At 37.5% G+C, this 27,898-nt stretch overlaps 1 protein-coding gene across 1 annotated transcript; it reads left to right on the forward strand.

The window, feature by feature from the left end:
• On the forward strand, window positions 1-27,898 carry LOC124615373 (translation elongation factor 2). The gene is made up of 18 exons (XM_047143198.1): window positions 1-179; window positions 647-861; window positions 1,063-1,256; window positions 4,201-4,409; window positions 6,983-7,107; window positions 7,182-7,290; window positions 7,448-7,561; window positions 7,724-7,870; window positions 7,948-8,049; window positions 18,549-18,687; window positions 19,568-19,735; window positions 19,810-19,919; window positions 22,796-22,975; window positions 23,055-23,264; window positions 23,377-23,559; window positions 23,675-23,807; window positions 23,888-24,012; window positions 27,626-27,898. The coding sequence occupies exons 1-18, from the start codon at window positions 177-179 to the stop codon at window positions 27,692-27,694; spliced, it is 2,535 nt and encodes an 844-aa protein (XP_046999154.1). The 5' UTR covers window positions 1-176; the 3' UTR covers window positions 27,695-27,898.

A 27,898-nucleotide genomic window follows, 5' to 3' on the forward strand; every position in this document is an offset into this window, starting at 1 on the left:
ACAGCCTCCTAGTACGGAATTCTGACACAGCAGCAGCACGCGCACCCAATGAAACTCTATGTTCTAAGCACTGTGAAGCAAAGGCTGCACTCCGTGGCACAGTCCTTTCGCAGGGAGTCCGCCATTGTTGGACGACCGTGTTCGTTAGTGAGGAAGGAAATCCATAGTAATCCAACATGGTAAGAAAGAATTCATCAAAATTAGCACTATTTTCAGAAGATAACATTTTACTTAATTGGAATATATTATTCTCGATGACTATATCTATTTAATGTGTGTTGTGCGAGTGTCCGTAATGCTACTAGTCACATTGTGTCAGACAGAATGTCATAATGCATGTTTTAGATAATAGTAGGTTGAAGTTGAGGTCTAGTAGGCTTGTACAAACTTTATGCAGCTCTAATGGTTATGTAGACTGTCATTGATTAGACTTACTAAAATTAAATTAGTCTTCGTGATAAATATGGCTGTGATTGAACCATGCTTTTTCTTGCGCACTATTATCGATCATATTGCTGTGAAATATTAAAATTTCTAATTTATGTTAAATTACATACTTTAATCTGTGCGAATTCGTGGTCATTTTGTGTTTTAAAATAGTTTTCATGGTGTTGTGCAATACGTCTTACACTTCATCAAATTTCAGGTGAACTTCACGGTAGATGAGATTCGTGTGATGATGGACAAAAAGCGGAATATCCGCAATATGTCCGTCATCGCACACGTGGATCACGGAAAATCAACACTGACAGACTCCCTGGTGTCAAAAGCTGGTATTATTGCAAGTGCTAAAGCTGGTGAGACACGGTTTACAGATACGAGGAAAGATGAACAAGAACGCTGCATTACCATCAAATCAACGTAAGTAACAAACTATATTGAAAAAAATGTTTAGAATTGAACTTCCCGCACGAACATAGTAGCAGCTGTTTAAAGTTATTAACGTTCGTTAGGTGTAATACAGTGTATATAGTGGCAACTATAGGGCTATTGCCTTGTACCAGTGCCTTTGTGATTAATGCACCTGGATAGGAGTTTTAATAGAAGCATGTTTGATTCCAGTGCAATATCTATGTTCTTCGAGCTTGAAGACAAAGACTTGACTTTCATCACAAACCCTGATCAGCGAGAGAAAGGAGAGAAGGGCTTTCTTATTAACCTGATAGATTCTCCTGGACACGTAGATTTCTCAAGTGAAGTAACTGCAGCTCTCCGTGTTACTGATGGTGCCTTGGTTGTTGTGGATTGTGTGTCAGGTTGGTACAGAAATTTCTAATGTTTAATTAAGAAGCCATTTAAATCTGGAAATTTAATTTTATTTGTCATTAGCAAGAGGAGCACTACTTAAATTGTGTTCAGCTAATGGAATGGCCATAGCTCTGTTTGAATCTGTAATGGCTCAGAAGAGTATTGTGGATAGGGAAAGCATGCGTGTACATGGGAGGAAAAACTGCATTACCATTGAAATGTTTCCACTGGACCTCAAACTTTGTTCAGTAGTGGATGCTGATGTGGTAATGTTATACAATATAGGTTGAATATCTCGGCACCCTTTGTTGGGGCTGGTAGGAAGTAAACCCTGCTGTTCTCTTGCAGTCTGAACAGAATATATGTTTCATGCTGTTATGAAAGCAAAACACTTCTGTCCAATTTGAAATTGTGCAGGGATTACTTATGATAACCATTATCTCTAATTCTTATTGGCAGCCTCGGAAAACTACTAATTTAGTTTCAAAACACATGGTAGTTTACGCAACTCATAGTATCTCCACCGAAAGAACAGACTGTGGATACTAAGCATGAAAAAGCTTTTCCTGAAGTGACAAGATCATGTAACTGTAAACAGTAAGATTGCATCAGGTGACTTGCTTTACCTATTTTGAAACTTACTTTTGTGCTTATCAAAACACAAAGCTGTTGCTTAGGTTAAGAATTTTTGGTTGCAGTTTTTGATGCTATAATCTGCAGAATTTCGCAGTTACCATACAATGGTTGAAAGTAACTTTTTTGGTATTGTTTGAGGTGCATTATAAATCACCCATTAGTATTTGATGTTAAACTGATAGCACTTTATAGTTTTCCATGACGATTGGTATATTCTAAAATTTCAAGGTGCAAGTGCATGCAAACTGACTTACATGATATGTAGTTATAAGGCTCGCTCGAGCAGTTACCAGAAAGCGCCAGACAACAGGCTGTACTGCGCGTGCGCAGCTATGACGACGTAGGCAGCCCGTGCTTGGTGCTTGCTCTGCTCATACGCTTTTCGTCGTATTTCTGGTGGGGCATCACGTGACCATGTGTAGCCGTGCCGCCCGTGCGGCATGTTGTTGAGAGGACATACTGAGTTGTACTTAGAGCAATTGTTTTATCATATCCCACACAGGTAAAGGATGCAAATAAGGAAGCAGTTCTTGGCTTTTGAGTCATTTCAAAATTAGACTCCACTGCTCGAAGTACCATAAAATTTTGCTAAGGGATGACTTTGACAGGTTGTTTTTTTAATTCTTACTCTGCAATATTGTGTAGCATTTCCAACACGTTTACATCTACACAGCACTGCAAAAAGCTACTAGGATGGAATACAAATTACTTGCAACAAAACAGTTTCTTGTGTAGCTTACACTGGAATAAAGGACAATTATATTTCAAAATATGAAAAAATTAACATGGTTGTCTGTGAGGCAAAGAAACTGTACAACTGACAGTTTATATTGTACTCTAGGAATAAATATGAAGCCATGTGGGGAGTTAAAACGATAAAACATGGTATGCTGCCAGTCTAAAATTTAGCACAGAATGGCATTCTATAAATTTAAGACGTAAACACAAATTAAGAAATAACTTCAGGCCCAGAGGAAGTACTAGACAAGTGCCTTGTGATCGAAAAACACTTTCACAGAAGGCAGATCTATAAAATTCTGCTACAGCTGTCATTATATTTGAAACAAAATATTTAGTTCAAAACTACTGACCAAATTTGCCTACTTTGCTTCGTCTGTTTACATATGTTCGTACGTATATAGCATCAAGAGATCTTACAGTGTCATACAAGGAATGGGACATTAGAGACTACTCCAGCAGCATCAGAATTTCATAAACCATACTAAAATGCTTCATTCCGCTCTATTTGGACATTTGTATGTCCAGATAAACTCTGAAGTACCTGATATTCAGCTTTTCATGTGGTTCTCGTGATACCAATTTCTCATGTTTGGTTCTTTATTGTGGTATAACGTCATTCGTCCCAGAAAATGAAAATTTGCACTTTAAATTGAACGAGGTTGAAAGTAACCAATAGTGCGGGATGAGACTTCGTTTCAAATAAACAAACTGCCTCAGCAGAAAAAAAATTAACTGAAGCAAATTTCTCTATAAAACAGCCAGAATAGATTCATTAAGACATTAATGGTTGATTGCTAATAACCTGGAAATAATATAAAATCAGAAAATTGAAACTACTAACTTATTTTGGTCTTTCATGGTTATGAAAATGTATATTAATTCACTTGATGGCTCCCGGCCACAGAAAGACACGGCCACAGGTCATGTGGGGAAGGACCCCCACTATAACTCAGCTTGCTCTGCGCATGCACGAATCCGTCAGCTTGGGCGCGCCAGGAAAATTTTTCCGGGTAGCTTCTGGCTACTTGCTGCTACTGCTCATACACCAAACAGTCACGCTCCAAGTAGCCAGAAGCGGGTGGAAGGCACTGCTCATATGCGAATTCAGCTCTGCACACGAGCACGCTGGCAACTGCTCATACAAACCTATAATGTAGATACCGGTTGTACTGCACATTTTGAAGACAATGGAGTTCTCTGGATGATATAAATTTCAAATTTACACTTATGTAGTTATCAATGTTGTGCCATATGTTCCTGAATGAATGTGGGCATAATGTAGTTAACTAAGTTGATGCTTTCTCTCCCTCGGGGTGGGGGGGGGGGGCTGAAGACCTTGTGTGCCAACACCAACCTTGTCATTCCCTCTGGTAATGCCAGTGGTTAGTTTCTGTACTTAATCTATGATTAGGTTGACTTTCTGCATTGGTGCTACCAGTAAATAGTAAATTCATTGTGGGTGGCTTTATATTCAATGCATGCTGACAGCAGTGCTATTCTCAACAGATTTTGCAGTAGGGTTTCCGCATTTATCAAATTATTAATTAGTAAAAAAACTTTTGCTAAATCTTTCAGGTGTGTGTGTACAGACTGAGACTGTTCTGCGTCAAGCAATTGCTGAACGAATTAAGCCTGTCCTGTTCATGAACAAGATGGACCGTGCCCTCCTTGAGTTGCAGTTGGAGGCTGAGGAATTGTACCAGACATTCCAGCGTATTGTAGAAAATGTGAATGTCATTATTGCCACTTACAGTGATGATACTGGTCCCATGGGTGAAGTGAGAGTAAGTAAACATTTTGTTTCCTTGTTGTATTTTGTATTAGAAGTCACGTGTGGACTGTTAAGATTATTCGGTTAAGCACATTGGCAGCTGGTGGTATTAGGAGACGGTAGTGTAAAAGGATTTGTTGAAATGTAAGAAGAGGATGCCATTGGTATTGATTTTCAGAAAGAATGTGATACATTAAGGCAGCTAGTTAATTTGAGGCCAGTGAACAGCAAAGTGCTTTATTGGCTGGGATTTACAAAGTTGTGTGTGTGTGTGTGTGTGTGTGTGTGTGTGTGTGTGTGTGTGTGCGTGCGTGTGTGTGTGTGTGTGTGTGTGTGTGTGTGCGTTGGCGCGCAAGTCTTAGCCAACACAGCAGTTGGCTGGGTTGCTGTTTGGGCTACTGACAGTAACATCAATGTTTGCAGTGGGGGGGTTACAACCTACTTTCCCAGTGTCGAAGTTTTGTTAATGTGTGTTGGTTCAGTAGTGAGTCAGACTCAAAATTTCCCAAGAAGTCGAAGCACTAGATACGGCATAAACATTGTTCGAACAGTCACATGACATATGGCTTGTGTAGTACTAATGCAAGGAATACATGAGGACCTGTGAACTAGTCACTCAAACACACTTTGCCCTACTTAAAACTTCGTTTTCCAAAACAGGATGCAATAGTACTATAGTCTGTCATCTCAAAACTGTAGTATTAGACCATATTTCCAATAAATTCTTACGTATATTGTTTGTGTACAAATGATAATGCTGCTGTCTAAGTAAAAGGTAACATTCTAAAGCAAATGTGATGGTGAAATTTAGATGAAGTGAGGAAGATGGATCCTGAATGAAATAAAAGAACTGTAATTGTGGTAATAAATTAGTGGCAAGACCTGTTGTGGAGATAGCACAAACAGGTGTTAAGAGTGGGATGAGCAAAATTTTGAGAATTAGGTCCGTTTATATATTTATTGCTGTTACATATGACTTGCACTGTAGAAGATATAGCAGTCAGTGTTGCACTGGTGCTCAACACTGCATTACAGAAGTGTTGGGGGGGGGGGGGGGGAGAGACATTGGTACCAATTTGGCAGAGAGCATGATGAGTAGGGGGGGGGGGGGGCAGAGAGCAGGCAGAAAATTTGCCAACAATGGGAATTGAATTTACTTTAAAATTGTACAAATGCTTGACAATAGTAGTCATTTCTGCAAGACGGTCTTCATAGATGCCATGGTGCACATGTTTCATGCTGCAATATTGGCACTCGCCATAGCATAGGATGGGAACAAATCAGGTACTGGTTTTATACAGTCAATGGAAGAGCAGTGTGCAGATATGTTTGGATGTGCTGCAAGAATTTGTGGGTCTGTTGGAAATGCTGTCGTTCAAATCAAAGAAATGTGGGAAAGGGGAAATATTGGCAATGAAACTAAAGTGATCTGCACATTCTTCACTTCAAAACATAGAGAAGAACTCCACTATAATATTGGATAGTGCATCATATCATTGTTCAGTTACAATCCCTACATGCATAGGCAGGATACAGTGGACTGTCTAGAGTGGCATTGATTCATTTGATAGAGAAATGAAAAAGCAGAAATAGTGAGACCACATGCATGTTGCACAATGTAGGAAGAGATTAGAGGTGAAAGCAGGAGTGAAGATAATGAACATGAGTAGGTGTGGCTAACATGTTGTCTATCCTTTTCCATGAGGAGGTGGTATGTGATGCACTTATGCATTAAAATATGTACTGAAACATAGTAATATTTATTTTGATGTAATTTCTAAACTTTAAATTCTTTAATTGTGTGAAAATTTTCTGATGTAATATTTGTAGTTGGACCATCAAAAGTGCAACAGAAAACAGATATGGGGTAGGTGCTGTCTGCCAGCCATTGTTTTTTGTGTATTGACCATAATATACTACATTCCACAGAATGGGCTGTGGCTGTAGTCTCTTAATGTACATTGTAATGTGCTTCAGTTGATAAATTAAAGACAATTTTCAATAAGTTTTAATAGCTTAATTTGTAATGTTGGTTACCTGGAATAATTACAACCCCCAAGATTTTTTGAGGGATATCTTCCAGCACATTCTGTGTCATGCTTGAGTCTTGGCATGGGTTGCCCTTGCTGTTGACAAAGAAAGTAATGACTGTGCATATGGAAGGAGATTAAAACACACATGCTGAATGGCTGTCATTGGACCTCTATCCTTATGTCCTACAAAGGCAGCTGAGGAATGTGTGTTACAGTTTGCTTGAAAATAAATTTTCTGTGCATAAATATGCATTTACAGTTAAATTAAGTGTATTCAGATATTATTAATGATGAAAGCAGATGGATTCCAACAGCACTCTCACAAAAGTTTTGTAGAATCTAGAATTTTAGATCTTGATTTGAAAATCGAACTGGAAACTATAATCAGTGATTCTGGAAGAGGGAAAGTCAATTTCAAATCTGGAAGTGCATGACAGGTCATTTAGCCTTTCGAAATATGTAATTACTGCATTTGTGGTACTGTTTTTACACTCTTTAAGTATTGTACATATAATTGGAACTGCTGTGTATAATTGCTTTGGATTTGTTACAGGTAGATCCCAGTAAAGGAAGTGTTGGCTTTGGGTCAGGATTGCATGGTTGGGCCTTCACTCTAAAGCAGTTTTCAGAAATGTATGCTGAAAAGTTTAAGATCGATGTAGTAAAGCTAATGAACAGGTTTGTAATTTATTTACTAATATGTTGAAATCAAATTTAATATAGCAGTGATTGGAGTAAGCTGTGTTCCTCAGGTTGTGGGGTGAGAATTTCTTCAATCCAAAGACAAAGAAATGGTCAAAACAGAAGGAAGTGGACAACAAGCGTTCTTTCTGCATGTATGTCCTGGATCCAATTTACAAGGTAAACATAAAACTATTCTGAAATGAATATTGCTTTAATGATGATAAATACAGACCTGTTCTGATAAATGTTGAATGATAATACTATCTGATAAATGTTTAAGATATTTCCTTATTTATTAAACCTGCATTCTCTGACACTATAAGATGGTTCACAGGTATTTGATTCAATCATGAACTATAAAAAAGAGGAAGCTGCAAGTCTCATGCAGAAGCTGAATATTGAACTTAAACCTGAAGATAGGGAAAAAGATGGCAAGGCCCTCCTCAAGGTTAGTCAGATTTAATGCTGTCATTAAATATATGAGAATGATGATGAATGTTCATTTTCCTATTGTTGTTGCTGGATAGAAGAACGGCCAGCTGAAATAATGATTAAATTATGTATAATAACTGAACATGTTGTTTGGTGTGTAACAAAAACAAATGTTTAGGTTGTGATGAGGACCTGGCTCCCAGCAGGTGAAGCTTTGCTTCAGATGATAGCAATTCATCTGCCATCTCCTGTGGTTGCACAGAAATACAGAATGGAAATGTTGTATGAAGGTCCCCATGATGATGAAGCAGCAGTTGGTGTCAAGGTTAGTGAGAAGTTATATACAGTTAATGTAACTTCTTTCAGATGTCAGTGATTATAAGACAGTTTTTTAATTTGCAGAACTGTGACCCCAATGCCCCATTGATGATGTATATATCAAAAATGGTGCCAACATCTGACAAAGGTCGTTTCTATGCCTTTGGTCGTGTCTTCTCTGGAAAGGTAAGACAAAGTACAAATCTTTTTCTCCACTGTCAAAATTACGTGGTGCTAAGAATTGGTACCATAATGAATGTCAGTGGAAGAGTAAAATGTTCTTGGTTTTGGTAGCTATGCTGTGTGGTTGCCTGAATAGGGGAACATACATTTTTGTTCGTTCCAGTTGGGTAGTAGACTTAAGGTTTACAATATGTAATTATAAATGTATGATGATAGTCATTAAACTGAGTACAGCCTGCAGTCACTGACAGTCCTTTCAAATGTTTGTGTCAAAGTAGTTACTCTTAAGCCTGAGATTAAATAAAGACAATAAGTGTCTGAAGCAATTGGAAGTGTCAAACCACATAAAGTCTGGGATGGAATGATGGCAGTATTATAAAGATTGGTACTCACCATGTAGAGGTGATTTTAAAGTAGCAGACAGGCACAACAGACTGGTGCTCATTTGAGCTTTTAGCCAAAGGATATTCTAAATCCACACTATGCATGTTTCCGTAATATTGTTGTAATTCAATATGTTTAATTAAAAGTGTGCCGAGTTACGTGTGACAGTATTCCCTCCTTTATTTCTTCTTTGCTATCCTCGGTTTTAACATACTGGTGGAAAAAATGGTGTTTGGAAGTGCAGTACTGTCTACTGTAAATGATGTAGCTGACAGGTGCACATTTGGGTTACATAGTTCTTTACGTTCACTTTTCCCGACCACCACCACCACCACCAACACCACCATATAAGCATTTAACATGACCAGTGCACAATTGCTTAACTTTTGATCAGCCTTATTAATAGGTAGCAGGTGAACATCTAAATATTGCTACAGTAGTTTACTGTTGAACATCTATGAGCAGGAAAAACCTAACCACAAAGTTCACAGTTGAGGAAAAGGTACATATGGAGCACACACTATTGTTTTAACATACAGCCTGTTGGTGTAACATTTATTTCACTGTTAAGTTGATGCATTGTCAGTCTAACCAACAGTTTCCTCGTCTGAAACTATGCTGTGGGCAGACAGTCTCGTGACCAAAAATCAGGCCCTTATATATCCTCATAATAGGTACTGAGACTACACATTGTTTGAAGCTAAATTTACTGAAATTACAATTAAATCATCCATTAAATTAATGGAATGCATTGAAAACTTGGGTATGCAAACAAAACTTTAGAAAAACTGTTAATTACTTTGGACTTAAGGGCTGGCTTTGCTAACATGTTTTCAAATAGAGCCAAATAAAAACTTTAAGATCACTAGTATTTTGTCTTCCAAATGTTTGTAATTAGTACAGAATTTGTTTATAAGTCAACAATAGAATTAGTTATGAAACAGTTACTGATTTCATCCTATAACAAAAATTACTAACTAGGAATAGTTGACTTAAATTAGGAAATAAATTACATGAAACTTAGCACAAAATTAATCTGGTGTTCTATTCTTTAAAACTGAGGCCCAACCTTCCTCTTTTATGAAATTGCAGATTATACTCATTTATGTTAATGTTAATTAGTTAAAAGTAACGAAATGTATTCTAAGGAGGCTGATGGCAAAATGAGAGGGGGAAGTAAAAGGTCCCATCTTGCTTTGTCACAATGTTGTCTCCTTTGTGTACTCCTTTCAGATTATGATATTCACTTTTCCTAGGCATTGGTAGGGTTGAAACAAGTACTGTCAATACTTTTTGCTTTGCAATGTTTCATTGGTTGGAAGTATTTGTTCAGTGATTTCAGAGGTTTGGAGGTATGTGGAATGCTAATCAGTGTTTATTGCACACAATGCATAATTTGTTGAAATTGTTGAGCAAAATGTGAAGTTTCACAGGTATCCCCAGTAATACTTTGTGGGTAAAGGACAGTGAGAAGCAAGATCACCACCACCATTTGTTTGGAATGGAATTCCACTATTGGCTTCAGTATGCATTGTCTTACAGAAAAAATGTTGAGATTCTGTAAGTGCCAAAGATTTGGGTTTCTAAGATTTAAACATGCAGGTGTCCGGTTGCCGTTGAAGGGGCCATTCTAGTTTAGTCTACAGTAACAAGACCTCATTGCAACAAGGCAAACTTCATTTCTTGTCCTATCACCACAAGACATTTGATCATTTGTGTATCACTGATCATGCCTCTTATGGTACTTAGGAAAGTGCTAAGTAATGTTAACATTATTATGAGTTACCATTTGTTAATGAAACTCTTGAACAGTAGTAAGGTGGTACAGTTACTAACACTTCATTTTCTTAGAATGAAAACATGGTCCAGGTATGGCTGTTATTCTTCTCACTGTCTGTGATTTTGAAGCTTGTATCATAAACTTTCAGCTTCAATTTATGTTGATATATTGTTGGTACAGGTAGATGTATTGATGTATTCTTGTCCACATGTAGCAACAATGTATTAAACTGCTAAATGAAGTTTAGAGCTTAAAGATAACAGGTTGAAATTGGGTGATTACACAGAAAATAAAGAATACAACCTACTTAGACAAGTTTCTTACTCTCAAAACATGTTGAGACAACCTCACCCCAAAAATTGTTTAAGAGACTTTATTTGAATTCCAATGTTGTGGATGTTACACACAAAATAATGCAGGAGATGAGATTTGAGGTCCAAATTTAGACCAGGCATAAGACTGTCAGCTCTGGTGTACATAGTGGTTTTTCCTTCTAGTAAAGTACTCTTAACTTAGATGCAAATTATTTAGGGACTAGAGGATGTGGTTGAAATAGTTCAGGCCACTACAAAGTTTCTTCCTTCTTTCTATTTGAATTAGGAATTTCCTTCTCTTCCTCTTCAATAAGTTAAGTTATAGAGAATTGCAGTCTCTTCTAAACCTTGTAATTTTAAAATAGGTGAAACACCTCACTTAACTTCACGATAATCATAGCATTTGCAGAATAAAAATATTAGCTTTGCATTTGATAATGACACATTCAGATGCCCTGCAGGACATGGTTTCTTTTGCCAGTTGGTACTTTCAAACTTCCAAGGATTTTGGTTGACCTAGGTCTGACATAAATGAGCCCCAGCCTCTGCAATATGGTCTTTGCATTAGAATGCACCTTCTGTTAAATTTTCGGTTCTTGAATCCCAAACGTTCGATTCCCGGTGGGGTCAGGGATTTTATCTGCCGCGTGATGACTGGGTGTTGTGTGATGTCCTTAGGTTAGTTAGGTTTTAGTAGTTCTAAGTTCTAGGGGACGGATGACCATAGATGTTAAGTCCCATAGTGCTCAGAGCCATTTTTAAATCCCAAACCTTTTAGAATCGTTATTTAAATGGTAGCCCTCCCCCTGTGAAAGCAATCTTCCAGAGCTGTTCTCTGCAAACAGCTGTGAAGTGCATGGCAGAGGGTACACCCCATTGTATCAATTACTAGGTTTCTGTCCCACACAATTCATAGTGTGGGAAGAAAGATTCTTTGAATGCCTCTGTGAATGCTTTGATTATCCTAATCTTGCCTTCTTGATCCCTGTGTAAGAGATGTATGTGATTGTAGAATATTCATAAAAGCATAATTTGAATCTGACTCTTGCTATGTTCGTATATTTTCTTGGGATAGTTTATGTTGTATCTTTAAAGATACTACCAGTTCAGTTTTGTAACATTTTCCTATGTGTCAAACAAATGTAATCATTTGTGCACCCTTCTCTGTATATTTGGGTATTCCCTGTTAGTCCTATTTGGTATAGGTCCCACACATGAGCAATAATCTAGAACCAGTCACATTAGTGATTTATAAGCAATCTCCTTTGTAGACAGACTGCACTTACCCAGTATTCTACCAATAAAATTAAGACTACAGCCTGTTTTACCCACAACTGAACCTATGTGATCATTCCATTTCATATCCCGACAAAGTGGTAAACCCCCAGGTATTTGTAGGAATTTGCAGATTCAATCAATGACTCATTGATACTATTGGAAAGTTAGCTTTCAGCCCGAAAGGCCTTTGTCAGAAATAGTGAGCTTGTGTGTGTGTGTGTGTGTGTGTGTGTGTGTGTGTGTGTGTGTGTACCTGTCCTTTTTTCCCCCTAAGGTAAGTCTTTCCACTCCCGGGATTGGAATGACTCCTTACCCTCTCCCTTAAAACCCACATCCTTCCGTCTTTCCCTCTCCTTCCCTCTTTCCTGATGAAGCAACCAATGGTTGCGAAAGCTTGAATTTTGTGTGTATGTTTGTGTGTCTATCGACATGCCAGCACTTTCGTTTTGTAAGTCACATCATCTTTGTTTTTAGATATATTTTTCCCACATGGGATGTTTCCCTCTATTATATATATATATATATATATATATATATATATATATATATATATATATATATATATATATATATATATATTCTGGCTGAATATTTATGTAGTTTCTTTAAGACAGTACTCTGTTATAGATAGCTGCATCATCTGCAAAAAGTCTTAGGTAACCATTTATACTGTTCACAATGTCATACAACATGAACAGTGAGGATCCCAACACACTTTCTGAGGCACACCTGAAGTTTCTTCTACTTTTGATTACTACTGTCCATCCAAGGTAATATGCTGTGGTTTCCTCTGTACTAGAAATTCCTCAATCCAGCCATAGGTTTTACTTGATATCCCATACAATAGAGCCTTTGACAATAACCTTAGGTGTGGTAATGTCATATGGTTCTTGGAAATAGATAAATACTGTATCTACAGACTGCTTTGATCCATAGCTTTCGGTATATAATGAGAAAACTGTGGGTTGGGTCACACATGATCGATATTTTTGGACTCCATGCAGATTGGCATTGAGGTCATTCTGTTAAAGGTCCCTTATGTTTCTCAGATTGTTGCAATATTCTAGAAAAAGTTGATGTGAACGATATTGGACCGTAATTTTTTGGATGACTTCTATTACCCTTGCTGTAGACGGGTGTTACCTATTTGTTCTTCCAACTACTGGGCATGGTTTTTATTAGAGGGATGTAATCTAGATCATAGTAAGAAGAGGGGCTAACTCGACCACTAATGCAGTATAGAATTTGATAGGGATTCCATCAGGCTGTGGAGCTTCTGTCAATTTTAATGATTTTTAGCTGTTTCTTGGCACCAGTGACACTATACTTTTCATTCATCTTTCAGTGCTATCAGGAATAAATTTGAGCAATTCTCCTGGTTTTTCCTTTGTAAAAGAACATCTGAAAAGTGTTAAGGGCTTAAGCTTTTGCTTTGCTGCCCTCTTTCAGTTAGTCTCATTTGCTAGGGGCTGGACACTTAACTTTTGTGCCACTAACAGCCTTGTGTAAGACATCTGCCTTCTGCCTTGTAGGATGATTACCATTTACAAAATTCCACTGCAGTACAATGAGCATCTTCCTGGAAAGTGTCCAAATATGTTGTGGCCAGTTTCCCATTAATCATTCTTTGGCAGAATCTATACTGTGTGAAACATCTAATGCCTCTCCAGTGCTGACATTGTAGAAGTGAAGAAATTTTTATATTTGACAGGATTCCCTTACAATCTTTACCTTTAAATTACCATTATAGCTCATGAAAACTACCAGTATTTCCAGATTATAATCACTGCTCCATTCACAAATGTAAACTTGCTTGCAATGCATACTAAGGCAAATAGTGTAGTGAGTGACAGTGAAGTTGCAAAGTTTTACCCGCAGCAGCATGAATGAATTTCAGCACTGCCACATAAACCTGTCGACAGGTGGTAGTTTCGTAATCATTGCTTCTTTGTGTGACCTGAATGACACGAAGTAGAACAATGCAATGGCAACAGGATGAGCTTATTCTTGGACTCAGCCATAGCAGAGCAAAGGCTTTTCACTGGTACTTACTAATTGTAAGGAAGATAAGTGTGAGATCTGATGCAACCCTTGCAGCTCAGCTGCCATTTTTGCTGCTATCTAATGTAATGAAGTGTTTCCTACAGACGGCATTTTTTTTTTGGTATATAGGCACATATAGTACCTGGGTCATTCCATGTCAAAACACACGTATTTTACCTCACCATTTTAGATTTTGCTAAAATTTAGTGTACTTTTAGTGGGTGCTGAGACTAAGAAATTCCAAATTTAAATTTTTATCTCATACCATTCCTGAAATATGGCTATGTAATATATTCAAAAACCTACCAAAAATGTGTGAACGGACTTTTTAAATTGCCCTAAGAGCTGCTCTAATTGAGCTACAGAGCTGGGAAAGGTGTCATTTTGCATGCTCTTTCCAGGGGTACACAAAAACATAGCTTCTAATTAATAACCTTTTTCAAAATACTAATTAATATTTTGATACAATTTTTACAGAAAGTACATAATTGAAAATTTTCAAAATATTTCCATAACTACTTCATACTGTTGTAAATCACATGGCAAAATATAAATGTAGGGTGATGGGTTCATTGTTTAAAATAAATTCTGGAGTCTTGTTTTAACTGACGTGTAGTTTGACCAAAATGACCTTTAATAAATAGGAATTTCATTAAAATATACTGAAAGGTAAGTAAAAAAGTATTAGAGATATCAAAACATCACCTTATTAAAACAAAACTAATCAGCATATTTTATAATTGATTGCTTATTTTAATTTCATACAACTGAAATAAAGTATGAAAAAGTAAAAGTATTTACATAATAGTTCTGGTCCATTATGTTTGGAATGAAACAATTAAAAACATAATGCTTGTCTTTGAGTAACAGGTATCTATACATAGCTAAATTTAACACAATAGGTACTAACAGTAATTTTGAAACTACTTTCTATAAAATATACATTAACACTAACCTGAGACAGAAATTAAGTTTAGAGTTGGAAGCATTTTCCCAATAAATTGTCTTGGAACTTCACTGATTACATTATAATCAAGCCATCTGGGTTTTGTTTACATCACTTTAAATAAGTGTATGTTCTCCCTGTTGAAATAAAACTATTTTTTGTGAGAACATCCACAACTGATATCCACAGGACACATACATATGCAGGATAGGAGAATGACTTAGCTCTGGTCCACATTGAAGAAGTTACTTTAACTTCATAAAGTTTTTTTCTAAAATGTACCCAAGCCACCAGTTTCTGCCATGTATGGTGATGACATAGCCTCATAGATTGTTTGTCTGGTGATGTAGCTACTTCCCTCTCCCAACTCTGCATATCACCTGAAAAGTATTTGACTATTAATTTTGATGTAGTGTTGGGAATCAGTGTGGAATTGCTGTGTTCCTTTGATTGTCAATACCTCTTAAAGCTGGATTTTTAATATTATTGCTGAAGCAGCATAGTCTTCTTGAGTGAAATCCGCAAAATAAACATTTGTGATATTATCTATTGCTCACTCAAATAGGTCTTGTGGGGTTTGGATCTGATTTTGGTATGGCCTTTGCAAACTTGCACAATCTGCCAGTCTCTTAACTGAACCCCCTAGTCAATCACAAGGCCCTTTCACATGTGCTGTGGCTGAAAAGTGCCACTCAGCTGTTGTGCTGAAGTCTTCCTCATGAAGGCAAAGGTTCAGGAAGTTTATTTTTGTACTGAGCAGCAGAACTGTCAGAATAATAATATCTTTTTTGGAAGCTTTTGAAATTTGTTAGATAAGAAATAAGCTTATTTTGAAAGGTGTAAACAGCAACTTTGTGCTCCAGGCAATCAGAAACAATGATAAAGCTCATATGCTCAATTATGTACTCCTGTTTGTAATATATAACAGGATGAATGGTAATCTGTTGTGTTGTCCAGTGGTAACTCTGAGCTTCATCCTATAGAACTAAAATATAATTTTCTGAAAAATCACAAATGACAACAAATTCAGATTCCTTAAGGTTTTCTCTTGTGGAGTTAAGGATGTTCATTGTTGCTTGACAATGAAGTCCTGCCAGATCAAAGTAGACATCTCACTAAAAAATAAATCTCTGAATTCTTCAGAAGTTTTCTGAACAGTTTCCAGATCAGTGGTCAGCTGACATCCTCTGTTGGAACTGAACTCGTTCAATTAAGTTTTCATCAAAATAGTCTTGTAAAATTTTACGTATGACAGTTTCTCCTGGGCAGTATTCAGTTTTTCATGTTGCACTCAACTGATGGATTGCAAAGAATTTCTGCGTGTGCGCATGCGTGCATGCCGCTCCAGCCAGCAAATAGTGTTGGTCTCAGCTCAGCAAATTTAGAGAAACCTATTTTTATGTTAGGAAACATGTCTTTAAAATGTTTGTAAGCTGCTTTAAGGTTACACAAAATAAGTCTTTTTGATAGTTTTGTTTTACTTGCACTTGTTTCTGTAACTGTCACACAATCTTTAATGCCTGGCATTGCCCGGCTAACTTGATATTTTTCATAAAATGCATGTACAGTTTTGACAGTTTCTGTTTCCAAACACTTTCTTGGTTTTGGGTTTGGACCTTCCAGGAATCCTTTCTCTTTCAAAATTTTTTGGACTGACAATGTAATTAGGAGCATTAAATTCCCTAATTTTCCTGACACTTCATTTTTCAGGTAAACTTGTAAGAATCGTTAGTTTTTTGCTCTACTTACAGAATTATTAGTTTGTTTTGAGATTTTGAAGAACTGTCATCAGTATCTGACGAAGTAGTTTCAGCAGCAACAAAAGTTTACATGTCACCGAGATTTTTTCACTTTTGATTTGGTGTAACACCTACATGTTCCTTTTTTCTTATCAATTGGACTCGCCTAGTTCTGGAAGTGATGTGTTAAGTGTTTGAACCACTGAAGTTTCAGTGAAGTCAGGGTCTTTCTCTGGGATGATTATATCTGATCCACAAGAGTCTTGAACAAGTATCACTGATGGGCTCTGGTGTATTTTTCAATCTTTCCTATATTTGTCACAAATCCTGCCACCACTAGGTATCTGGAAATAATTTGGGCATCTGTGCTGTGACCTTTTTTGTCTAATAAAATGATTTGTCTTCTTTAGTGGATTACAACACTACACTTTTTACTTGGTTTCATGTTGATACAAAAACTACCTACAAACTTTCCTTCAATTTATAGATTCACTTGTAAATGAACTATTAAATATACTAGATAAAAACTAGTCTACACAGAGGTAACAATTGATTTGTACTAAAACCACTGTGCACAATAATGCTGTAGGCACACTAAGCCTTAGAAGGTAAGTTTTATATCCTCTCAACCATGGCCCCAGTCTCTGATTGTACAGACATCAAGCACTGTGCTTGTTTCAACTTGTTCAGCCTGCTGCATACATAGATAGGAACCCAAGCTTGTTCAGCCTTCATACAGTGGCTAGTCTGTGCTAATGAAATGTGCATTTTTGTACCAGAAGTATTACATCAATTGTCTACTTAAAAGTTTTTCACTCTTTATTTAAATCTTAGCTACAGGTCCCACACTCAACATTTCATTTTGCCAGTTAAGACTATTAGTTTAAACTGCAAGAAACTAAAAATATAAGCAATCAATCATAGAAAATGTTTAGTTTTGTTTCTAGAAGGTGATACTTAGATATTTTTAGTACTTTTTACTTACCATTCAGTAGGTTTTAATGAAATTCATGTTTGATAAGATCGGGTGTGTCAAACTACAGCTGTTAGTGAAAAAACAAGAGCCCAGAATACTTCTTTTTAACAATGAAACCATCATCCCTTATTTATATTTTGTCATGTGATTTAAAACAGTAGTTGTGAAAATATTTTGAAAATTTTCGACTATGTACTTTTGTAAAAAAATTTAAATCAAAATATTAATTAGTATTTTGAAAAGTTATTAGAAGCTATCTTTTGTTGTTTATCACTGGAAAGAGCATGAAAAATGCTGCAAAATGACACCTTTCCCACCTCTTTACCTCAATTAGGGCAGCTCCTAGGGCAATTAGTCAGTTTACATGACCATATTTCAGAAATGGTTTGAGGTAAATTGAAATTTGGTATTTTTTAGTTTCGGCACCCACTATAAGTATACCAACTTTCAGCAGTCTGGGGGTGAGGTCAAATTTTTAAAGTGTGTTGATCTGACATGGAATGACCCACCCATGGTATTTCCATATTAATTTTTCATTTATAGTAGGCATAGTGTTATTGGTGTAATTATAAAATTGGTTCAAAAAGATGTAAATATTGTTAACTGCTCAGTGATTTGTGAATTGGATAAGTTTGAAGTTTCAAATAATTGGTTATGCTTTGCACAGCCAAAAAATTTCCTGCAAGAATCTTACTAATAGTGTTACCTACATTAAAATGTGGGGAAAATGTTACATACAAAAATGTTCAGTTACCCAACTTCCTTGAGTCTGAATTTGTACTTTTTCCTGTTCATGTGTGAAATCTTACAAAATTTGGGTGGTGTTGGTAGTAGAAAGTAAAATGTCTGCTGCTGCTTACTAGAAATTGTTCTAGTGCTCATGTCACCTCCCCATGATCTTCCAAAAATGCTAAATGCTTGTTGTGTTTGTACAAACATCACCCTTAGTAAGAGGAATTCAGAAACTTTGAGAGTAGCAAAACTTTGTGTGATTAAATTACTAAACATTGGTTACTACTTTCTTAATTGTTTGTGCTTCCAGGTTGCAACTGGCATGAAGGCACGCATAATGGGACCCAACTATATTCCAGGAAAGAAGGAAGACTTGTATGAGAAAGCAATTCAGAGAACAATTCTCATGATGGGCCGTTACGTTGAAGCGATTGAAGATGTTCCAAGTGGTGGGTATTTGGTGTGATTACAGTATCAGTTTGTGAAATAGTCCCCATTGCCACGCTTTGAATTCCTAAATGAATTCAAAAGTGCCAAAATCTATTTGGGGAAAAGTAAATGTCTCCCAGGAAGCATCACAGTTTTGTGATTGTTGATGTGCCGATGAGGAAGACTACACTTACATTTAATGTACTTACTGTGTATGAAATATCATATTGCTTTGCTGTGAGTATGTAAAGTTTAAGCCAGCAGAGGTGGTACTTATGTTTGCTGGGGTTTTAACACTAACCACTCCTGTTGCATGAGGAGTTTGTATTAAGAGTTTTTATTTATGCATGTTAATATTGAAATTGTTTGTTTATATGAAGTACTCGGGTTCCACAGAGCTATTACAGAAAATAAATGTGTAGTAATATATTGTAGCATTAATCTAGTTGATAACTAGGCAAGTGAAAAGTACAATCTTTTATGGGGTATGAGTGTTAAAAGTAATTGATGGTATGAAACTTCCTGGCAGATTAAAACTGTGTGCCCGACCGAGACTCGAACTCGGGACCTTTGCCTTTCGCGGGCAAGTGCTCTACCATCTGAGCTACCGAAGCACGACTCGCACCCGGTACTCACAGCTTTACTTCTGCCAGTATCTTTAATCTGCCAGGAAGTTTCATATCAGCACACTCCGCTGCAGAGTGAAAATCTCATTCTCGTAATTGATGGTACTTCAGTCTGATTGGGAATTAAATGGTTTCTCAACATTTTTAGTCTAATATCCTCAGTGTTCCTCTAAAATTTTTAAGTTCTTGCTTCGCATGTGAAGGTACCCATATTTCTAGATTTCAAATAAGCCTATAACCTTGAAGTAATTAAATTTGCTGTTTCATTATATAGGAAATATCTGTGGTTTGGTCGGTGTTGATCAATTCTTGGTGAAGACTGGCACAATTACCACGTTTAAGGATGCACATAATATGAGAGTTATGAAATTCAGTGTATCTCCTGTTGTGCGGGTAGCTGTGGAACCGAAGAACCCTGCAGATCTACCAAAGCTTGTGGAAGGTAAGATTGATAGACAATAAACCATTGTCAGTATGATAAATTTTACCGGAGAGTTAATTTGTTTTATTTTCCAGGTTTGAAGCGCCTTGCAAAATCAGACCCCATGGTGCAATGTATCATTGAGGAGTCTGGTGAACACATCATTGCAGGAGCTGGTGAACTGCACTTGGAAATTTGTCTGAAGGTACACTTGTGAATTAACTAAATCAAGAAATTAAAATTTAATTATTTCAGTGTTCCGGCAGTTTAATATTAATGTTATTGAAAGTGAGGCATATATACAAAAATTTGAGCAAGAACCTACACCATTCCAGTGTAGAAGTGTAATGCACTCAGCCTTGGCTTCAAAAGTGAGATCACCTCAGCAACTTGATAAACTTGTGCACTATAACTTGTCATAGGATGGCTGCAAGTGTACAGGTTCATTTTTCACAAAATGAAAAAGAAACTGCAAGAGTTGTTGGACAAATACAAATTTTTGACATGTTTCAGAACACTCATTTTTTCTGGCTTACAATAAAGTGGAAACAAACTAAGGTTGGTTGCCAGCTGCTGTGGCCAAGCAGTTCTAGGTGCTTCAGTCCAGAACTGTGCTGCTGCTATGGTCACAGGTTCAAATCATGCTGTGGGCATGGATGTGTGTGATGTCCTTTTAGTTAGGTTTAAGTAGTTCTAAGTCTTGGGGACTGATGTCAGATGTTAAGTCCTGTAGTGCTTAGACCCATTTGAGCCAAACTAAGGTTGTCATCCTCACTATCTTGGATCATCTAGCCATACTAACAGGAAAACAGTAAATGCTGTGTAGAGTTTGCCTGTTACAGTGTTGCCAGATGAGCAAGATTGTGGTTGCTATTACTTTTCTGCATTCCTTGTGTAATAAAGTGGGACATGGGACTTAGTTTGTGCTGCAGGTGACAGTGTGGAAGACAACCTTAGATTTACACTTTATTGTATGCCAGAAATTGGAATTATCATTCTCAAACTGGTTATAAACAATAAAATATTTGTGCAGCCACTGTTGCGGTGTCTTCAGTTTGTGAAAAAACACACAGTGCATTGCACCTAAGCTGTTCTTTACACTCTGCTCATGGGAAATAGTGCCAGCAACAATTTGGGGTGCCAGAAATCTCTCTGGAAGCATCAGTTGTCTACTGCTGGTGTGCAATTGTTGAGACCACATTCTATCAGATAGTGCAAAAAGTTATCTTTTCTGTTCCAAATGTAAACATGAATTTAGTTGATAAATTCATTTCATAGACGTTAATGTACACACCCTGTGTGAACATAGTTACTGTAATGTAAAATTTCTTTAACCATGCTTAAAACAGATATAAACATTGTTGCAGAGAATATGTGTCTGTGCTCTGTGAACCACCATGAGGTGCATGGCAGTCATTACATACCATTGCACCAGTTATTAGGAATTCCATTCATGTATGGGGCAGGGAAAGGATTGTTTGAAGAATGCCTCGGTGCAAGCAGTAATTATTCTGATCTTGTCTTCATGGTCCTTGGTGACCATTATGTAGGGGGTTGTAGTATATCCATAGAGTAATCATTTAAAGCCAGTTCTTCAAACTTTGACTCTTGGGATAGTTCTGTTTTAATGTGTCTGCCATTTGTTTCTTCAGTATTTCTGTGACTCTCTCCCCTGGATTAAACAAACCAGTCACCATTTGTACTGCCCTTTTGTTGCTCTTGTCTGGTACAGGCCCCACACACTTGAACAATATTCTAGGATGGGTCACACACACACAGACAGACTGATAACATTTCTTTCATAGAAATCCTTGACGTGTGCTGTTTTCTTTCAACAAGGATTGCCAAATGTGCACAAACTGCACATATTATGTTGACCCATGGCAAGGCTTTGTCAGACTTCAGGGAATGTGTGCTCATTATTACATTTAAGTGGTTTGTTGGTCAATATGTAACACTCAGTAGCAAAGTTCAAATAAGTGGAGAATCCAGGCTGGAATGTAACAATATTATGAGAAGGAAAATTGCTACTCTATAAGAGATGTTGAGTTGCAGATAGGCACAACAAAAGATTCTCACCCTTAAAACATTCACTAATAAGCCAATGTGAAGCACTTAATGATCCCCCATACACTGCTGGCACTGTCAGTGATTCCTTCTCTTCCTAAGAGCTTAGTGCCAAAACTCTTGTTGTACAGAATGTGTTGGGGCTGTATACTAACTTGAAGCTTAAGAAATCAACTGGGATCAGTAGTGCTGATGAATATGGCTAACACCTAATGTGTGGCGTGCACATGTGCGCTATAATTTTTGTTACTACTCTAATCATTGACATCATTTTTAATGTTAAAATGTGTTATCGTGCTGGCTGTTGTAAATTTGTTGCATGTGATATTAACTAATCATAATTTTAAAAAAAAATTCATGTATTAAGATGACAAAGTTTCAGTTGATTTTAATGCTTTAATTGGCCTGATACTTTAGAGCTTTCTTGTAGCATGCTGACTGAGAACTAACACAAATTATGCAGGATATCATACCCCGAAGCCACGCTTCATTTTCTGCTTTGGAATTTGAAGTGCCAATAGTATTTTGGGGAAAAGGAATGTCTTTTAGGAAGCATCACAGTTAGATACTGCTGGTGTGCCAATACAAAGACTACATAAAACTAGCTCTGTGAGTAAATTCATTTCTGTGCAGTTATGTTACCATATGAAGACACTTCAATTTACATTTCTTGACATAATTATATATTTTTACTTAACTGACTTCAATTGAGAATACTGATCTTCAGAACAGTATACAGAATTATCTAATACGAGACATTATTCTCACTGAATGACCCTCAACAGGGCTCAGGGTAATATGCTGCTTATTGATTTGAGAATGTATTTTTGATTAAAAAAAGCGGCTACTGTAAATATGCTCATGAATTAGTTTTTACTGCCGATTTCTTCGTGTGAATTCGCTGCACGAAAGTGCACTGGATTACATTCACTATAAGAAATTACTTTTAAAAATTGATGATTTATGGGATTTAAACAGATTGTTGCATGACATGGTGAATTTTGGTGTTTCTAGGATCTTGAGGAGGACCATGCTTGTATTCCCATTAAGAAGTCTGATCCTGTAGTGTCCTATAGGGAGACTGTTTCTGAAGAGTCAGATCAGATGTGCCTTTCAAAGTCGCCCAATAAGCACAACAGGCTTTTTATGAAGGCTGTCCCAATGCCAGATGGCCTTGCAGAAGACATTGACAGTGTAAGTTGATATACACACGTCTTCATTTTCCGTGTAAATAAAATGTGCTCTTCATATTTAACTTTATTTTTATTTTCAGGGAGAAGTAAACCCACGTGATGAGTTCAAGGCTCGTGCTCGTTATTTAAGTGAAAAGTATGAGTATGATGTTACTGAAGCCCGTAAGATCTGGTCATTTGGACCTGATGGAACTGGTCCAAATCTGTTGTTAGATTGTACTAAAGGTGTCCAATACCTGAATGAGATAAAGGATTCTGTTGTTGCTGGGTTCCAGTGGGCTACAAAGGAGGTACTATATTTTGGCTTTCTTAAAGTATTGAAAAGCACGGTGTGTTATTTCTGCTGTTGGTTTTTACTGGGTAGGAGCTAATTTCCTGATAATTGTTTCAAAATTTTCCCAGGGTGTGCTTGCAGAAGAAAACATGAGGGGGGTGAGGTTTAACATCTATGATGTCACCCTTCACACAGATGCTATACACAGAGGTGGCAGCCAAATTATTCCAACAACAAGACGATGTCTGTACGCTTGTGTCCTTACCGCTCAACCTAGATTGATGGAACCAGTGTACCTTTGTGAAATTCAGGTCTGTATTTTAAGTTACTTGTAATAATTTTTGCTGTAATGCTGACATGTAGTTCGTCAGGTGGTAGCAATTTTGAGTGCTGTTCATAACTGTTACAATGTTACTTAAATTTCAGTGCCCAGAGGTTGCAGTTGGTGGAATCTATGGTGTGCTGAATAGGCGACGTGGCCATGTATTTGAAGAAATGCAGGTAGCTGGTACACCCATGTTCGTTGTGAAGGCGTATCTTCCTGTAAATGAGTCTTTTGGTAAGTGCCTAGACTGCAGTGAGTTTTGTGTTGACCTTACTGACAGCATAGTGAAATAATGTTTTGTTTTGTCTGTTCAGGATTCACTGCTGATTTGAGAAGTAATACTGGTGGCCAGGCGTTCCCACAGTGTGTATTTGACCACTGGCAGATCCTTCCGGGCGACCCACTGGAAAGTGGTACCAAGCCATATGGTGTTGTGCAGGTACAGTGCAAATTTAATGTCTTCTGTTTTACAACAAACTGAAGAGTTACTATAGTAAGTAATTTGCAAATACTTAGACATAAGAGTAAGGCAGGTGTGCAGTTATAGAGGCATCAGTTTTGGAAATCTAGTTGTATGGATAAAAAATCTAATTACAAAGTGGCAGCAGGGGCAAATGTGCACAAAATTTAAGGAAATGAGCAAGCTTTTGGAGCCAATGGCTCCTTCTGTCAGGAGGGTTAAGGGAAAGGACTGGTGAGAATTACAGATAATTCTCCCAGAACCACATTGCAGGGGAGACCTATTAGATGGGATGAGGACTCTCCTTCTCATCCCATCCGGTAATTCTCCTAGTGTGGATTTGTCAGCCCTTTCCCTTCACAAGCAGATGTTTAATCTATTCAGTTATATTGAGCTGTCCTCAGTAATTTTGCAAGTTGCAGCTACCCAAGAGCTTACATTGAACCAGTTTTATGGTGTATATCAATTACTATACGCCCGCTGGCGAAACATTGCACTTGACAGTTCGCTTTTTGTCTAGTTAGGTTGGCTATACTGTAATAGCGATGTTGCAACAGCAGCCTCTATACACACAGCAGACGATAGTTTCCCGTCCTGTCTCGTAAATGCAAGTGATTGAGCAGTTACAGTGTATATAAAAATTCGTTTTTAGTTGTACTACAATGACAGGAAGTAAACAACCGTATAGTAATGCATGTAAAAGCATAACAATGCGCACCCTTTCAATAACGGAGCAAAGAAATACAAAAAACAAGCATCCGATGACTGGTACTTTCAAATCAATAATGTACGTAGTTTACAAAATAAATAACTGAGATTGCAATAAATAACCAATTTTAGTAATTTACAGCGATAATGGCGCAATTCCATCCAGCTCGCCATCGTCACTGTTGTCCGACTCATCGCCAAAACAGTCATCAGCAAGACAAATCATTAATTGTTCATGGCCACTGATAATGCCTTCTATTGTCTGTGCTGCTCGTATAAGCTTCTCGACGTGCTCTGCTTTTTTCTCCATGAGGCTGCATCCACAGTCACAAGAGCTTCACGCAACAGCTTTTCCACCTCTGTTATTGTGTTCCTTAAATACATTTTTACATCACTCCATATTAACTCAATAGGGTTGAAATGGCAGTGACATGGTGGCAGCCTTATTACAGTATGACCCTGCTCCTTGGCAATTTCGTCTACTACATATGTAGGTGTCATAGGCTTTGTTCTGTATCACCGAATGATATGGAGCATTGTCCATTACAATTGTTGTAGGGACAGGAAATTGTTTTAAAAGGTTCCTGAACCACTCAACAAATCGTGTGTGATCCATATCTTCATGGTAATCACCAGTCTTTTTCGATCTAAAAACTAAAAGTGTCAGGGACAAAACCACTGGAGGAGCCTGCATGGACCACAATTGATCTAGCTCCTCTTCCCGTCGGCTGATGGCCGCTACTGCTGGGTGTGTTATCCGTCCAACATTTACTGACAGCTTCCCCGGCATTAACCCACGTTTTGTCTAGCCAAATTATGGAATGAATGTGTCTGCCCACGAGTTTGTGCAAGAAAATGCTACGAGCGGTAACAATATGTGCCCTCTCTAACAGTACTTTGCGTCCATCTAGTGTTTTGTAACGGAAACCCATATTTTTTAGCACCATTTTTAGTGACGTTGTACCACCCCTGAAGAGTTCACTTTCTTTTAAAGAGATTAATCTGGAAAGAATCTGAATCTGTGATAGGACTAGGCTGCTTTTTCTTCTGTCCCGGGTTTGATAAAAATGTATTATCTGATCCAGACAGCTTGGAATCATTACGGCTCACTTCAGTATCTTTCAAGTTTTGTAGTAATACTCCCTTACTACGGTTCTTGCACTAATACCAAGAGTTTTCGACGTACGTTCCACCACTTTGTCGGTAGGAATTGATGGCTGTCCATGAATGCTTACGTAGTTTTCTCCTGCTCGTAAAACTTAAGAGTTCTGCGTAATAACTCCAGTGCCTGGCTGTTTAGCGGCACCCCTCGACGCAAAGGATTGTCACTAGGTGAACGAAGTCTTTTCGGTGGCATTTTCCAAGTATGTACACTCACAACGTAACAAGTCACAACGCTGTAGCACACAGTACAACGAAAGCATGCGGTAAACATCATACAATTCACGTTGTATACACATTCACTAAACAAAGCTGGCAACGTGGGAACTTTGACGTCACAGCACGTGAGTAACAGCAGTGCTCACTGCGCTGTGATTGGCTGGCGCCCCACGCTGAATGCCTAGCGCCTATCGTTCTTCACTTGTTACTCTGTTGTGCTGCCAACTTCATACGCAAACGTCAAGCGCAATGTTTCAGTGGCCCGGGTATAGTGTTGACTTCAAAAAAGTGTGGAAGTGAAAGAAGAAAATAATTTTTTAAGGATGAACATGCAATGTTAAATAAGCCTTAGCAAAAAATTTGATAGATGCTGGAGTGCCAGGTGGCAGTGTTAAACAGATGGTTTTGGTGCAAGTCTGGCAATACGTGAGCTGTTTATTAGTGTAGTTGCCAGGCATTAGTTTGTGCAGTGGAAAGAGTACAAAATGCTAATTGGAAGGTTGTGGATTGGAGCTTCTATTAACTTGCAAGAAAACTGAAATGATGCTCAGTGTTGTATTTTGCCATTTACTTTCGTGTGTTTCTTGAGAATATTAAATATATTGAATCATGTGGTTTATTTGCAGTGTAACTGATGTAAAAATTGAAAATGTTCTGTGTAATGACTCTACAGCCATTGGATTAGTGTTGAATGCTTCTGCTGTTGTGCCAACTGCTGCCTGGTAACTGCACAAACATTAAGGACTTAGTGGCCTGTGTCAACAATACTATTTTTCTAAAGGCTTGGTGGCCATCTAGAGCTACCACTTCTGTCACTCATACCTGGTAGAGCTTACATACACCATAAAATATGTATGAAATAGCATACATGGAAGTAGATTCAGTCACTGTTAGATCCAAAATTGAAGTTCTTACATTGTCAGCTGCCAGATAGTATTTGAATGCCCCTCAGTTGAGTTTGAAATGAGAAATGGCCAGTTTGGGGGTCAGTCTGAAGGTAGTACTAATTGACATATTTTTGAGTGCCAGGTTGTGTACACTGTTTAGGTTTTGACATGTTTTGCACCTTTAAGAATTTCCTTACAATGTATCTGTGGAATGGAAGTATCACCTGTGAATGAACACATCATTGTTGCAGATTGGCAATGATACATCTGCTCCATGTTGCATTCTCTTCACTGGGGAACTCAGTTCAAAAAGTGTGGTGTGAAGTATATAATCTCGTGTGTGTGTGTGTGTGTGTGTGTGTGTGTGTGTGACATGCAAATGCAATTTAATTTATTCTGAAATAGTAATGTAGCTGGTATGCCAACCCCATAACAAATTTAAATATAATGTGAAATATTGATAGTGGCTCACCATTAATTGTTGTGTTAAAGCTTACCAAGTGTTACTCTTATGAAACATTCTTTGAAGCATGAAAATAGAATAGAATGGAATTAATTATAAAACTTAAATTTTTTGAATTCATGGTGTACATTGCTTATTGAAAAATCTGTTGCAGGACACACGTAAGAGGAAAGGGCTGAAGGAGGGTCTCCCTGACCTTACGCAATACTTGGATAAATTGTAAAGTTTGAGCAGCTTAGGTGTATTATAAAAACATAATTTAATCAATCAACATTGCTGTTAATTTCATCCTCATGAACAGCAAGTAAAGAGGGCTTTCCATTCAGTGATAGTTTATGAAGTTTACAGATTGCTTGAAGATTCTATGCAACTGTATGAAGCTAAAAGCTGATATCATGTTCCCAAATAAAATCGGTGGAAATGTGAA

This window comes from Schistocerca americana, chromosome 5 (genome assembly GCF_021461395.2).
Source record: "Schistocerca americana isolate TAMUIC-IGC-003095 chromosome 5, iqSchAmer2.1, whole genome shotgun sequence".
Classification (NCBI taxonomy): Eukaryota; Metazoa; Arthropoda; class Insecta; order Orthoptera; family Acrididae; genus Schistocerca; species Schistocerca americana.